The sequence below is a fragment of the Mastomys coucha genome, unplaced genomic scaffold, assembly GCF_008632895.1.
Source record: "Mastomys coucha isolate ucsf_1 unplaced genomic scaffold, UCSF_Mcou_1 pScaffold18, whole genome shotgun sequence".
Classification (NCBI taxonomy): domain Eukaryota; kingdom Metazoa; phylum Chordata; class Mammalia; order Rodentia; family Muridae; genus Mastomys; species Mastomys coucha.
Genome location: NW_022196900.1, coordinates 64,462,551 through 64,477,698, shown reverse-complemented (window position 1 = coordinate 64,477,698; position 15,148 = coordinate 64,462,551). Strand labels below are relative to the sequence as shown.

The 15,148-nt window shown below is 47.5% G+C and overlaps 1 protein-coding gene across 2 annotated transcripts in view; it reads right to left on the bottom strand.

Moving 5' to 3' along the window:
• Nucleotides 1-553: 553 nt before the first annotated feature.
• Plpp3 (phospholipid phosphatase 3) overlaps nucleotides 554-15,148 on the bottom strand; it is a 79,068-nt gene continuing 64,473 nt past the window's right edge. The window contains exons 5-6 of one of the 2 annotated variants that reach the window (XM_031378037.1): nucleotides 14,234-14,410; nucleotides 554-2,445 (exon numbers count right to left, since the gene is read on the bottom strand). In XM_031378037.1, the coding sequence (XP_031233897.1) occupies nucleotides 2,320-2,445; nucleotides 14,234-14,410 (303 nt within the window). In that variant the 3' untranslated portion in view covers nucleotides 554-2,319. The remainder of the gene's footprint in view (nucleotides 2,446-14,233; nucleotides 14,411-15,148) is intronic. The other variant, XM_031378038.1, reaches the window with a different exon arrangement.

Below are 15,148 nucleotides of genomic sequence, written 5' to 3'. Positions count from 1 at the left end.
GGGTCCTTCCTTGCTCAAGTTAAGAGGCTGCGGTGGGATGTAAAAGAACATCCGGTAGAACTGTCTGGCACACAGGGGCCCAACACTCCTGAGTCTCCTGCTTCCCTCTTCCTTCTAGGTGGTGGTTGTGGGTAGTGAGTCACAGGAGGCAGGAGAGCAGGAACCGGGTGCCCTGTCAATAGAGAACCCCCTTCCTTTAATATGGGCTGTGAGAAAGATTCTCCCTCCAGTCCCCCAAGCCCACCTTATCTAGGGAAGTCTCTGTATCTATCTTTGGGGACCCACAGCTCCTACCGCCTCCATGAAAACCCTGCAGAGCACAAAAGACCCTTTTAAAGAGGCTGGAGATGAGAGTCAGCCCCCAGCCTCCCTCTGCAAACAGGCTTCAGAGATGAAAGGACAGCGTCGCCATCCCGCTTCTGCCATGGCTACTAAACAATCAGGTGCCCCGTTAAGGTAGGCCCTACTCAAGAGGCCCAGTGGAATACCCCACCCTCCTTTCCACAGACCCCAAAGAAACATCCCTTAAACAGTTCAGGCACCAGTGCCTTGGTTAGTCGTGTTATGAGCTTTTATTTAAAAAGCACATTTAATACATGTTTAGTTTCTCAGATACACATTTTTTTTCACTTTGTATGCCACAAAAGTGTTTGAATATTATTCTCTTTACAAAACGGAACCTTACAAAAATACTGACAATTTAATGTTTTTTTATACAGTTTTTCTTCCCTCTAGTTGCAGTTATTTCATTGTAAAACAATGGCTACCACAGAACTATGATATCTTTAGTTGAAATTAAAAAACAAACAAACAAACAAACAAACAAACAAAAAACCCCAAAAAGCTCAATGCTCCTTTAAGCAGCTAAGGTAAATGACACAGGTCGAGACACAGTTTATGATCATAGTGGGTAGAACTAAAATTGTTTCAGAAATAATATCTTACATAGTTAACTTTTACTGTTTTATACATTATTTATATAATATTATATATATATATATATAAAATCATAGCTTGCTATATGTTGAAATGAAAGGACGGAGTCTGGGAGGATGTGTATGTGGTCGATCCATGGTTACATGTAGCCCTTTGAAAGATTTGAAAAGCACTTTTTCTTTTCCTTCTTCTTTTCCTTAGAGGTTCAGTAGAAGGGTCCTTGACTACTGTCTAGAGTGGGACCTTGCTAGGAAGGACACTTGTGGATGGCGGATGAGGAAAAAACTCTCTACACAGATTTAACCCATGTGTTCTGCCCAGCAGAACCCACCAAGAACTGTCCCAGGGGTCAACCCCGAGACAATAGTGCTTTACACGGCAAGATCAACTCCTGCAAAGACCTTCGGGGGCCCCCTTACCTCGAAGGGGAACCTTTTGGGGCGCGAGACTGGCTGCTACTCTGACTCTCGCTGATCCCAAGGAGCCAAAAAGGTTGGTTCATTTTTTTTTTTTTTCATTCTGCCCTTTCCCTCCCTCCCTGTCTCTTTACTGAGGCTCTTTTGACCAAAGATTGACCAGGCCTGTGCATCCCTGGCCCTCACGTGAAATCCCGGTAGGCACCCAGCAAGCCTCTCAGGGGGTATATAGCAGTAATCAAAGTCTACGGGTTTCTACACGTGCAAGTGCCTGGCGATTGACCCTGCAATGGCAGTTCCGCGTCACAGTGTGGTGTGTGAGAAGACGCCCTACACGCCTTCTGAACTTGTGCTATTTGGGAAGTTCACTCTTCCACAAAGGGTCTCCTAATCTCTAAGAGTGAGGGGCTGTGGTTGTTAGCCTGGGATGGGGAGGTGACAGAGGCCTCAAGACTTGGGGTGCGGATTCAGGATCTGATCACTTGACTGAAAAATTGTGTGCTCATTCCCGGTATTTCGAGGCGCAAAAACTTCCTTGAATCAAAGTCACAGCAGAGTGGGGCGGGTAGAGGGGCTGATTCGGGGCCGCTTCCAGCCCTGTGTGCTACCTAAGAGCTCCAGCAATTCTGGCCTGGGATTTCTCAGGTCACAAAAGGTGACTGCAGCCTCTGCTCAATTATTCTAGTGTTTTGCTCCTGACAAGCCCGTGCTCACTAGAACATGAACACTTAGCCAGCTGCACAGCCAGCACTCAGGACTCCGGCATTGTTGTCTCCACACAGGCAAACAACCTATTCTGGAAGGCCACAAGATAAGGCTTTTTTTTTTTTTTTCCTTTAAATGTTTTCAAAATCCATCGGGCAAAAAGCTTTTCCCTACATTCTACTGTCTGATGAGATCGGAGAGCAGCAGGAACATGCCGTCAAGCAGTTTCCCTTCAGAGAAAGCACTCTGGAGGCCGCAGCACCTACACCATGTTATGGTGATTGTTCCTGTCGATGATGTCTACAGGAGACAGGATCTCTCTCCTGATCGCAGGGGTGGGCAGCGAGAGGGTTGTCTTGGTCTTGAAGAGGTCAGACACGAAGAACACCTAGGGCACGAATCAGAGATCCAAATCAGTAAATGCCTAGTGTGGCCTAGGAACAGGCAACAAAGACAGACAGTTGGCAAAGAGGGCCCGAATCACAGCTTTCTAACTGGGGGAGGAGGCACAGAGAGGTCATACAGCAATCGCTGTGCAGCCAGGAAACAGAGGCAATGACTAGTCTGGGCTGTGACCAAGCAAACCCTACTTTTATAGACTTTTTAGTCAGTGCATTGAATCTGCAACTTAACATTTCTGATTTCTCAAGGCCAATGCGTCATGGCAGATGAGTTCCTCACAAGGGACAAGCTCAGAAGTGCTCAGTTATTAATCCACACTACTTTCCTTTTTCTTACAAAGGAATCCAGAGTGAGACCACAGGTGAGATGAGCCAATGCAAACTCTCTGATCAGCAGGAGCTGGAGCAAGGAGAAGAGTCATGGTGATTATATTTTCCTGAAAGCCCCATGATATCAACCATTGGAGAAGGGGGAAACGGGGTGGTGGGGAAAGTCAAGAAAGCCTGGGTCTTGACACTGGGAGTCAGCAGCTTACTGGGAAGGGAGATCAGTGGACAAACCTCCTGCCCTCATTCCCAGCATTCCTCCTCCTCCCCAGCATGTGACCTTCCTGAGTCTTTCTCCTAAAGATTGGGAAACATTTACAAAACACCCACTTGCAAGATGGCTCAGACGTGGTTGATGTCTGAGAGAAGCTTCTGATGAAAGAGAGGAGTTGCCTTCCCATCAGGGAGCAAAGTAAATATGCAGAATCTGCCCGAGAGATTCAGCCACAGACCGGTTTGTACAAAATAATCCATGGTGATTGGCAGCTGTCAAGAATTTAATAGGAAATACACAACTGGGTTCATACTGGGACTGAAAAACATAAAGATCCTGGCTGGGGACACGGCTCAGTGGGGCCTATCTAGCAGGCAGGCAGCCTAATAGCCTAATCTGTCACAGACAGATAGACAGACACAGACACACACACAGACCCACAGACACAAACACAGAGAGGTGTCTGTGTCCTTCAGCTTTCTGAGCTGCAACTGTTTTTGTATTGCCTACCAGGCACTGTGACTTCATTCTGACCACTTACTGTGAAAATACAGTTCTTAATTAGAATTTGCTAAACTAACTCTCTCGTAGCCAGGCCCTGGCAATAGTCAGGTTCTTGGACTACTTGCTGAACTATAATTCATAGTGTTCTTTCTATAGTAGCACAGAAATCATCAGAGAGCTGTAACAACTGTAAGAGGCAGGTGCTGCTGCTACTTTTTAAGAGAGGATAGATTGGCTACAAGATAAATCTATCAGAGTCCTGTGAGTCACTACCAAATCCCTTGTACCATTTTGTGCCTATAACTACCAAGTCAACCATTTTAACTGTTTTCATGATATTGGGGGGGGGGGCAGGCTATTTCTATGCTACAAGAAGAAAATGAAGTATTAGCCCTAAAGTGTAACCCCTTAATAAATGTACAGCTTTAGTGTCACTGAATGAGCCAAGGAAAAAGCTAACACTATGCTCCTTTTCCATAGTACAAAAAGTTTTGTCGTTTACTCTAGGCCGAGTCAAGCTTGGGTGTGTGTGGGGGTGGGGATTAAAACCCACCTGTTTACCACCTGCTGGAGGCTTGAGGCTTGAAGGTCCCCCACATATGTGGGAAGGAGACTGCAAGCGCCCCTACTAGATGTTAGCACAGGAGGCCAACCTTACGTTGGTTCAGTGCCTGAGCTTTTCATCTCTCTTACCTCAAGCCCTCCCTACCCCTCTCTGTAGCTCATGCTGCACTAGACTGATGTCACCACCCGGCAGGTGCAGAGACAGTAGCCAATTCTTGACCTGAAAACGAGGCTCCTTTCATCTCACTTTTGTACTCAGGAAGAGATCAATGTCTCTGTCCATGGATCTTACCTTCACTGACTTAGCTTCACTGTGAGATTATTATCAAAGCCCTGACTCAAGAGACCTTGGTCCAGATTCCTTCCTATATTTCTACCTACCATGGGGCAAATACAGAGGAGAACGGTTCCTCTTCCCACAAACGGTCACCTTCTAGTCTCAATTAATGGGGCTCATGCCCACTATGCATTCATATTTATTTGTTTCTCGAATGGTCTCAAAATGGTCTTGTACCGTCTGGAATAAAGTTCGCTAAGATGTGCCTTTCCTGAATGCTCTGGACTGAAGCATGGTTACTGGAGCTAGACTAAACCACGTGTTCTCCTGCTTGCAAAGATTTGTTTCCTGAGGTTACTCCAGCTCCTTATTACACTGCCTACAGTACTTAGTTTCTGTGTAGACGTCAGGTACTCAATATGCGTGTGTTGCTGAATTTATCAAATGCTCTCTGCTTTCTGGGAAGCAAGCATTGTGGCTTTGGACCGCAAGTGCATACACGACTGAACACTGTGGGAGGTGGGGGCAAGGACACACACTCAAATGCCACAAACACCCAGCCAAAGGATACCATGCAAGCTTGAGCCAGATCCTGCCGCATCCTGCCTATCACTGCACTTTGCCTCGGGAGTGGCTTGAGGCTTCACAAACACTTTTTGGGAATCAGGAAACATGATCTTGTCAAGACTCAAACCGGGTACAATCTTCCTGATGTTTGAACAGCGGAAACCAAAGAGAACCAAAGGCTCGTGGCTTGGAGCTCTGCTTCCTACTGAGGATGATTCCCCCAACCAGAAAGGGAAGCCAAAGGCCCAACTTGGGAAGGCTCTGCCTAGATTCAGATCTGTGGCTGGACCACCAGGAAAACCCACTTCCAACTGATAGCCCTGCTCCGTAGCTCCACTGCTGCCTCAAAGAATGAACGAGAAGTCTCAACAAGTGAAAAAAAAAATGAGATCCCTCAAAAAGCCAGCCCCCAAGTAAGAGGTCTAGATCACACCGCCTAGAACACTTGCCTTCAATTTCGTTCTGAGTCTTGGAATTTTATAAACGGCCAATTTTGAGAGAAAAGAACGAATACAACCAATAAACGCTCATTAAACTCCTAGTATGTGTTAAGACTCAGAACATTAATAAAACAGAGTTCTTTGCAGGAGCTCAGAGATCAATGGGGTGGGCGGGGGTGGGGAGAAGAGTGAGGTAACTAGCCAACTATATAATACTGTGGTTTAAAAAAATTAAAATATACTTTATATATTTACTCTATGCCCATGTGTACAAGCATGTGCATGCTACAGCATACATGTTGAGGCCAATGGACAACTTGTAGGAGTTGGTTCTCTCCGGGTCCTAGGTATCACACTGAGCTAGTTAGGCCAGGTGGCAGGTTCCTTTATCACCTGAGGAGCTCACTAGCTCCAACAATGCTCTGTTTTAAGGACCATAACTGAAGGAAGCACTGAGAGTGTGGCGTTTAACTCAAACACGACGGGCTGAGAGTGGGCCTTGATGGCTGGCTCCACAGATGGATATTTGAGCTTGGCTTTGAAGACTTGGCGTGGTGGTCAGGTGGTGAATAGCAGAAAAGCTATCATAGGCAGAGCTCAAAAGCCTGAAAAGACTCAGAAGTTAAAACCAGAATGTTTAAGAATTGAAGGAAGCTCAGTAGGGCTAAGGCAGGGAGGTCAATGAGGCTGGAAAGAAGAAGGTCCAATCTTTGGGCATACTGAGACATCTTTTGACCCTAGAAATCACTGTGAAGTGAAGCATCACATTGGGAGAAAGGGCATCTAAGATGCTGGTATGTCATATCTAAATAGGCAGAGGAGCCAGAGTGGGCAGTGTACCTGAAGAAGAGATTGCAGTGTCTAGGGGAGGCAGTGAGGACTAGGAGGTGGATTCGGAGATGACAGAGAGGTGGGTGTGGACTTTGGAAGAAGCCTTGGCCTTTTTCTAGTTCTGTTTCAACTCCATAAACCTCAGCACTGGTTATCATCAGAACTCTTAAAACTGGGAGGGGTTCTGTTGGGTTGCTTTCCCCAGTCTTCTAATATCTTGGCTCCCCAAGGTATTGTCTCAGGGAAGTGATTCTGAACTATTGCTAAGTTCCAACGTTTGGCCATTCTGCGATCGGATGCAAGGGCGGAAGATGGTTTACTTACACAAACACCCTGGACAATGTCCCCCTTCCTCCAGCAGCAAGACTACACACAAACAAGGAGGCTCTAGGAATCCCACTCACAGGAGGAGGCGATAAGAAGCTCACAGTGTGAGGCTCCTTGAAACGCCTGCTCTGTACTGCTCTCTGGCCATGGCCTACCCGTCTCCAACTTCCTATCCAATCAGAGGTACTGGTCAGAAAGCTTTCTCTTTAATGTAAATGGACTTGTTTTTCAAATCCAAGCCTTGTCATTATTGGGGACACAATACCTAGCTCAGGGAGTTACAATGTGGGATAGTGCCTAACGGCAAGGGAGAAACTAAATGGCAGCTGTCATCAATGGCTGATGTACTCAGTGCATAGTTATATAAAAATGACTTATTTTCTCTGTGGGAAGGCAAGAAAGAACTAGGAAAAGAAGAAAGGTAGGTACAGCGATGTATGACTTCAAACTCAACACTCAGAAGACTGAAGCAGGAGGATCAAGTTTAAAGCCAGTTTCTGCTATGCATGGAACAAGATAATAACTTGTGTGTGAGACTCATATACACATACATGCATATGTACACACATATATATATGAGAGAGAGAGTGAGCGCACAAGAGAGTCTGCAGGCGTAGACTCAAGCTGGTTACAGAGCTGAGTAGAAGGGCACTTTCTGTAAGGTAGATAGGATCTACTTGCAAAGGCCTACAATTTCTAGAGCTATCTTGAGGAGTGAGTCAGCATACTGGCAAATGTCTGTTTTTGATGTCTCATCACGAATCTTCACCTGCTGTGGAGATGCCAGCCACCCCTAGGGCACACAGCCCCATCCTGCTGGGATGTTGCCTAGCACGAGATCACTAAGACCCATGCAGACCAGAAACCAGAAGTCGGTCATCAGCCCAGCTTCTGCTTCCACTGCAGTGGGTGGCTTAGTCAGCAAACGTTGTATTTGGCTCGGAGCACAGAGTGACAACAAACTTGACTTGCAGCGCTCAGGAATCCTTGAGGGTTTCAGCTCTGTAAGTAAGTGAGCCCCTTGAAGACAGGATTACACACGGAGACTTCTAGAAACCCCACTGAGTCTCCATATCAGCATGGGACAGATAACATAAAAGCAAGAGAATTTTAGAATCTCAGATGCAGAGGAAAACAAGAGTTGTCTGTCTGGTCAGGGATTTTGCCCAGTGCTGTCCTTTAACCCTCCTGTTTCAGAATCACCTGGGCACTTCTCAAAGAGGATCTGCAGGTGGCCTGGAATGTGTACTTTACCCAACATTGAGGCAATCTGTGGTGTAGACTAAAGCTAAGAGAACAGCAGTGGACAGTATGGAAGGGGGATGGAGGGGCTCAAACCCTCCACCTGCCATTCTCGGGGGCCTCATGTACCCTTGACAGCAGCTCCTTCAACTCCACACTGGGAACCACTACAAGCTCTCCCACCAGAGCTCCTCCCCACCCCCCCACCCCCCAGCCCCCACCCCCCGCGCCACTTTCCATTTGTCCCTCATACTGTACTATTAAAAACCTTCCATTTTGCTGTTACAACACAGGCTTTGATGTGTGGCTTTAAATGCTCTATCATGCTTCCCTTTTTAGACTGTGAGCTACTCCAAGCCAAGGATTGTGTTGAGTCATTAGAGCCCAGAAGTTGCAGCCACCTCCCGGGTGACTGCAGACACTAGCGCTGCATCTTTTCTGCCTACACTTGCAGAAGTATGTCTTGGCCTAGGGACTTCCTTTCAGGTTTCTAGTGTTCCGCGCAGAGCTGTCTCTCAGACCGAGTAGAGAAGCTTCTTTGGAGAACGACAGAGTATCTTTGGCAGCCTTGTCACTAGAATTGAATGATGTTTTCTAATCACCTACTTGCCTTGTATTTGTGTACAACTGGTACTTAAACAACAACAACAACACAGGACTGGAGAGATGGCTCAGCAGTTAAGAGCACGTGCTGTTTTTCTGGGGACCCAGGTTCAGTGCTCAGCATCCATAATTGCCCTCTAGTTCTAGATGATCTGACACCTTCTCCTGTTCTCTCAGGGCACCAGGCAGCCATGCAGTACACAACATACATGCAAGCAAAATACTCACACACAGAAAATAAAACTTAAAAGTTAAGGAAATTTTTAAAAAAGAAGCACTTGTTGTTCTTGCAAAAGAACAGAGTTTGGTTCTCCGCCCTCACACCGGAGCCCATCCACTGGACTTGCTCTTGTCCACGTATACTCTCACCAAACCACTGTCTAGCTGTTAGTAAGTTATACATGTGGCTAGTGGGTCACCATGAGCATTTAAAAAGATAACACAGAAAATGTCAGACGGGACCTGCCAACATGCCCATTAGCAAGCAGTAAGATACAACTGCCTCCTCTTCGACTTCATTGCCACCCTCTCAGCAAAGGAACAACAAAAAAAAGAGATTCTTAATGTACTCTGCAAACTATGGAGTGCGGTAAAGATACCGTTACCATCTCCTGATCTATGTGGTGGCTTCCTTTCCCTGCCACATCCACATTCCCCGCCTACCTGACAGTAGGGAGCTGGGTAGCAAGGTCATCTTTGGGCATCACTGTCAGCCTTTTGCAGGAAGGTGAGCCATCAGCTCAGGGGATGTGGGTGCCATTTCTTCCATTCCTCTGGACACATTGGAATACATCCAGAGGGAGCAGGTAGGAATCTCCTACTAGAGGAGGAAGAAGCCTTACAAATTCCAGGGATAGAATGCATGCTTGGTATTGCTGTTTTAGCCCCTGAAACAACACAGGGACCTGGAATTGGTTCTGACTCTGTGTGGACTTGGGCGTGTGTGTGTGTGTGTGTGTGTGTGTGTGTGTGTGTGTGTGTGTGTGGTGGGCTCTCCTCAGGGAGCTTCCTCTCACAAGGCTGCCTCTTCCTCACGTGAGCATTCTTGCCCCTCACTCTTCCCAAGGTCACTGCTCTGGGGCAGAGACAAAGAATGCCCTCGCCCTTCCCTGCATCCTGGAGGAAGATAGCAGGCACAAAAGAGCAACTGCTAGTGGGGGGCCACACCCCCAGGAAGAGAAAACCAGGAAAGACTGCTGTGTGTTTATAAAACTTGGGAGCAGCTGCTTCCTCTGTTGAACCCATAGCCATGGGGGCCTGGCCCTCCTCTGACCCCTCCCAATGCCCCCCTAATTTGCCATCTGTTAGAGGGTCAGTAAGGAGGTGACCAGATATGCAAGTTGTCACCAGACAGGAAAAGAACTGATGTCCGCCCCTCGGTCCCACTGCCAGGCTGAATCCAGGTATAGGTTTGACTCTTTGGCAGGGGGAGCTGCAGAACCGTGCAGGTAGGAAAAGCAAGGGTTTGTGCAGCAGCATTTGGCTCTGCTTGTCTGTTTGTTCTGTGCACCTGGAGGTCTAGTCCCTGCAAATGAAAGATAACACATGTGTGTTTGTCTGGGGGTGGCTCCTCTTCTGTGCTCTGGGTGTGTCTGGGCTGTGGCCTTCTGCTTTGTTCCTCTGTCCCCATCCTGCAAAGGTGAGCCTTGGTGTGCTTTCCTGTCTGAGTTCTAGCATCTGTGCTGAGTCCAAGGTGCTGTGTAGACTATGTTTCATCAGGTTCCAGAGTCTTCCCTTTCTGGAAAGCATTCAGTTAGTGAGCAAACTATACCCACTCTCCCTGGGCACGCTACTTCTTCTGTCTAGACAGATCTTCTCACTGTGAAAAAGCCAACCTCCTCAGACTTGGATGAAAGTGCTGGCTGTCAGCCTGCTGTCCAAGGCCATGCAGGAGCTAACCCATGATTAGGGTAACATACTGAACCACTGGTGGACTTAAGGGTGACCCCCCCCAATGTAGGACATGTTTGGGGAGATTGCTCCACCTGAAAGAGCAGGCCCCGGCTTAGGTACACAGACACACTGTCCCACAGAATAACCTCTGTGCAAAAAGATGGACAGGCTGCAAGGCTTCCAAGCTTGCCTGACAGATAAAGAGAGCCACGCAAGGTTCAGAGGAGAAATCCCACCCAAGACCACACCCAATTCACCATTCATGATTGCCCCAATGGTGATCAACCATCAACCACCAAGGAAATGTCAGCTACGACACCAGGCACCCAGAATAAGCACAAGATGATAAAGCTACAGATTCTGGTATTAAGGCATTGGCAATCGAGTTGAACAGATAGACACACATGAGCAGGTAATGAGCAGAAGAGGCCAAAGCCATGGCAGAGCAAAGCACGGGGATCTGTGGGGACACTAAAAGAAAGCTGGACAGTTCCAGCTTCAGGGCCTGGGGATGGTGTGGCGAGATGAACACTGGTCCCTCAAATGTATCCAGAAGCCACTCTCCAGAGTTGCGATGTTACTACCTCATACCTGACTAAATAGACTTTGCTGACGAGATTAAGGTATGGCCATGGAGATGGACACATGACTCCGGGTTATAAATGTTAATCACAAGCTTGAGGAGGGGCAGGCAGGGGGAGAGGCCGTACACCAAGGAACACAGATAGCTCTAAAAGGCAAGAAAACACTCCATTTGGCCTCTTCATGGAACATAGCCTTTTCTACACCTTGATTATAGCCTAGAGAGACTCAGTTTTGATTCCTGAGTCCTAGGACTTAAACATCTGCACTGTAGATTAGGCTCACTTGTTACAGCAGCTAAGAGTGACTCATACAAGGGGGTTCACCAGAGATGAACTGGACTGTGCTCTATTAAAAGGAGTAGGAAGCTATCTAGGGCAAGGACTCCGTCATAAAATAAGAAGTTTGGCATGCCTGCAGGTGAGAGGAAAGGGACAGGAGGCCTTAGAGTGTTGGCTTTGTGTCTCACAGTTAGGAGTAAGCTCTGGCTTCTACCCTGTGTGCCTTAATCCTTGCCTCCGATGCTCTCGTCTTCAATGAAAACAGTTGCTACAGTGAACAACCACAGGTGTTAGTGAATCCAGAGGCCAAAGATGCTTGGCAGGAGAGGTTTTCTGGCAGTGGGGGAAATGGATTCTGAGTATCTTGGTACCCTGTGGCATAAGTTATGTGCTATATCTCTCTGGGGCCTTCTGACCCAGGAATACATCATTGTATGTTAAGAATCTTGACTACATGGTGGCACACAATCTCAGCACTCAGGAGACGAGGGCCAGGTAGATCTCCATGAGTTTGAGTTTGAGGCAAACCTGGTCTACATAATGAGTTCCAGGCCAGATACGGTTACACAGTGGGATTCTGCCTCAAAAATACAATAATATGTAAGAAGTAAATAGCACAACTATCCGAATTCATAAATGAGAGGAACACTTGTTTTCCTCAGGACTTGACTCTCTGATCTTAAGGGACACCTCTATCATATAGCATAAGCAGAGCCCAGAACACCAAGGCTCCATTGCACAGGAGAGCTGATGGAGCTGAAACCTTACAAGGCAAACAAATGGCCTCCATCCTCTCACTCAAGCCAGTCTGGGGCCTCATCAGACACCTCCTTGAGGACCAGCCTCTCTCTGACTCAGGGCAGCAGCTGGAGCTCCGTGTCTGTCTCTCCTTGTAATCAAAACCAGGACCACACAATCAGGCATCTATCTCTCAGTGGGGAAGAACACGCTGGCTTCCTTTCTCCCTACTCAGCAGTCCCAAACTGCTCACACTGAGCAGCCGGCCACAGCTTCCAGAGAATTCTCTGCCCGGGCCTGTCAGATGGCTTAAGCAAAACAAACCCCTCAGAGCAGCAGTGCTTCCAAGCTGGTGGGACCAGGAGGTCCTGGCTGAGTACCAGGTGGAGTTTGGTATCTAAAGAAAAAAAAAACGATCAATGAGACCGAGTCCTGTCACCCCATGTTGACAGGTAAAAGGGCAAAAGACAGGGTAAGATTTCCGTCACCTCTTCTCAAACTGTCTCCTTGGTGAAAAGAAAATTCCAGACTCAAAAGGCTAACTGGATCAGCCCAAGGCTTGGGAAGGCCCCTACAAAACGCTTAAATGACACTCTTTAAAACAGCTGTCTACAAGATTTCTGCCTGAGGTAGATCTGGCTGGCCTGGCGTCTGGTGCCCTTCCCCCAGTGCTAAGCACACAGGGCACTGGCTATGCGTCAATCTCAGAGCGGCTTTTTGGCCTTGGGTGACCAAAGTCATGTCTCCAAGCCCGAGTTGCCTCATCTCTGCAGTGGCGCCATATGCCTAAAAGAAGTCACAGGGCAAAGTATCCAGGGAGGTTCCAGCAAACAGTAGGCGCTTTACACACTCTGGGTTCAACTTCTCAGCCCACTGTGCCAGAGCCAAACAGGATAAAGGCAAACTCTGATTTCCTTCTTGGAAAATAAGCTTTCACTCTCCTGAATTCTGTCTAATTGCTCATGGCCAGAGCCCCAGAGTTGTAGTATGAAAGAGAGGAAGGCTAGGAATGATCCCCACACCTTTTAAATTTTTTAAATTAGGGGTAAAGGAGACTTCAATTAGGGCAGTGGAGCTCTCTCACCAGAAGCAGGCCCCATGTGCTGCCCTCCTGCTGAGGGCAAAGACCAGGAGGGTACAGGCAGGAAAGTGTTGCCCTTCATGCAAATACACATCCCCCACTGTCATCATACATTAAAGGACCAGGTACCAGGGGATGAGCTGGAGGGTGACAGCTGTTCTGGGTAACAATTGACTCCCCTAATTTGCTTTCTCTTCTGGAGAAAGACACATACACATAACACATACACACACACACACACACACACACACACACACACACACAGAGGGGGAGGGATGGGGAGAAGGGGGTAGGGAGAGAGGGAGAGAGGGAAAGAGGGAGAGAGGGAAAGAGGGAGAGAGGGAGAGAGAGGGCATCAAAACACTGGTCCCCAAGCCAGGCATCCTACATCTAAGTTAGCAGGTAGGTCAGGTCCTTCTTTCACTATAGTGTCTACCTACTTTGAGCACTCTCGCATCTTCTGTGTTGCTGATCATACTGTGTATGACCTTTGCTGACCTGCTGAGGCCCCATGTGTCCACTGCAGTCCTACCTTGCCCTCGGGACTTCCTATGGGATTAGGCTGAGCACTTTGAAGAAGGGCTCAAGAAAGCTTAATACCAAAGTTTGTACAGAGCACAACCTGGAATACAGGAAAGAGGCAGGAAAGGCAGGGAGATGGAGGCTCAGGGGAGTGGAAAGCCCGATCCCCACCTTGATTGGGAATCAGGATGAAACATGTAAAAAAGCAATCTATCAAACATGTGCCCACCCCAAGTTCAGTCTCTATGGAGTTTTCATGATATGCAAGATCCTGGGCCAGGGAAAGGCTCCTCCTTCAGCAAACCCCTGGTTCTCCAGTTGACACAGACAAAGGTTCCTGGAGATCACAGAAGAGGGTAGAGATTTCTCAAGAAGTGGAGAAGAGGCACTAATTAGTGTCCCACCAAAGCAGGCTGTGTCAGGGGACTGTCATTTGTAGGCAGTCACATGTGTGCTTGTGCCATTCTGTAGGCACTCACATGTGTGCTTGTGCAACTTTCCAGTCTGCAGTGGTCACATATAGAATAAGTGGGCAATGTCTAAGCTCTCTTCTGATGACAGCATTCTACAAGCCAAAACTTGCAATCACGGAGAAGAGGATCCACAGAACGTATCAAACGATTGCCATCTACTGATGGGGTCCTGGAGCTTGAGGCTCTTTGGACACTTAAGAAGAGACTACTAGGAATGAAGACTCAACTGCTTTAGTCACTGGGCTGGAAACATTTAACAAGCGTCAGTTCAGGGCTCTGGATGAGCGCCAAGGACAAAGGGCTACTTACTATGCAGCAGGCCACCAGAGCTCCTTGGGCAAATCCTGCCAGGACATCACTAGGATGATGTTTGTAGTCAGATACGCGTGATAATCCCGTGTAGAAGGCCATCATGAGCAAGGTGAACTGCAGGAGGGGGCGGAGCAGCCGGGCCCCGCGCCAGGTGAAGCGGGCCTGTAGGTATAGCTGAAGGGAAGAGATAAAAGACACTCTAAGTGACTTCTCGTTCACAGACACTAGAACACTAGGCTAGTGCGCTCTACATTTCTGCCAAATGGAACCATCTAGACATGGTGTGATGTACTGTGTACAGAGCACTTAACCTGGACATGATGCCCCATGGGTAAATGCTGAACTTTAGTTTTCAAAGCATGAAATTTTGATTTTCTTTCCAGAGATAAACCAGGGAGACCTGAGTAAGATAGTACCTATGAATGTTTTCTACATACATACTAGGCACACAGTAAGCATTTCATAAACATGACTTTCCTCTTAACTTCTGGATCTATACTACTTAGAAAATAGTTACCAAGGCCTGCAAAAGCTTTCTAGTGGGATTGGTTACAATCTACTTTACACATCTGTGAGTTTTCTCAGGGATTATCGTTGCCTACTCCCTAGGCACCAGCAATTCACTGCAGCAGCGATGACATACCAATGAGGCTTTGAGTATGACATACCAATGAGGCTTTGAGTATGCGGCTCTCAACAAGGGGATGTTTCTGCTCTGAAAGACAGCAACTCTATCAAGGAGAAGTTTCCAAGTCACCAGTAGGAACTTGGATTTTGAATTATCAAAAGGAGGAAATATAAACCAGCCAGACGACTGCCAGGGAACTTTCAAGAGAAGGCGGACAGACACTGCAATGGTAGGGAAGAAGAGTAACCCTGAAGAAAAATGGAAGAAAAAGACAAGAAAAAAAA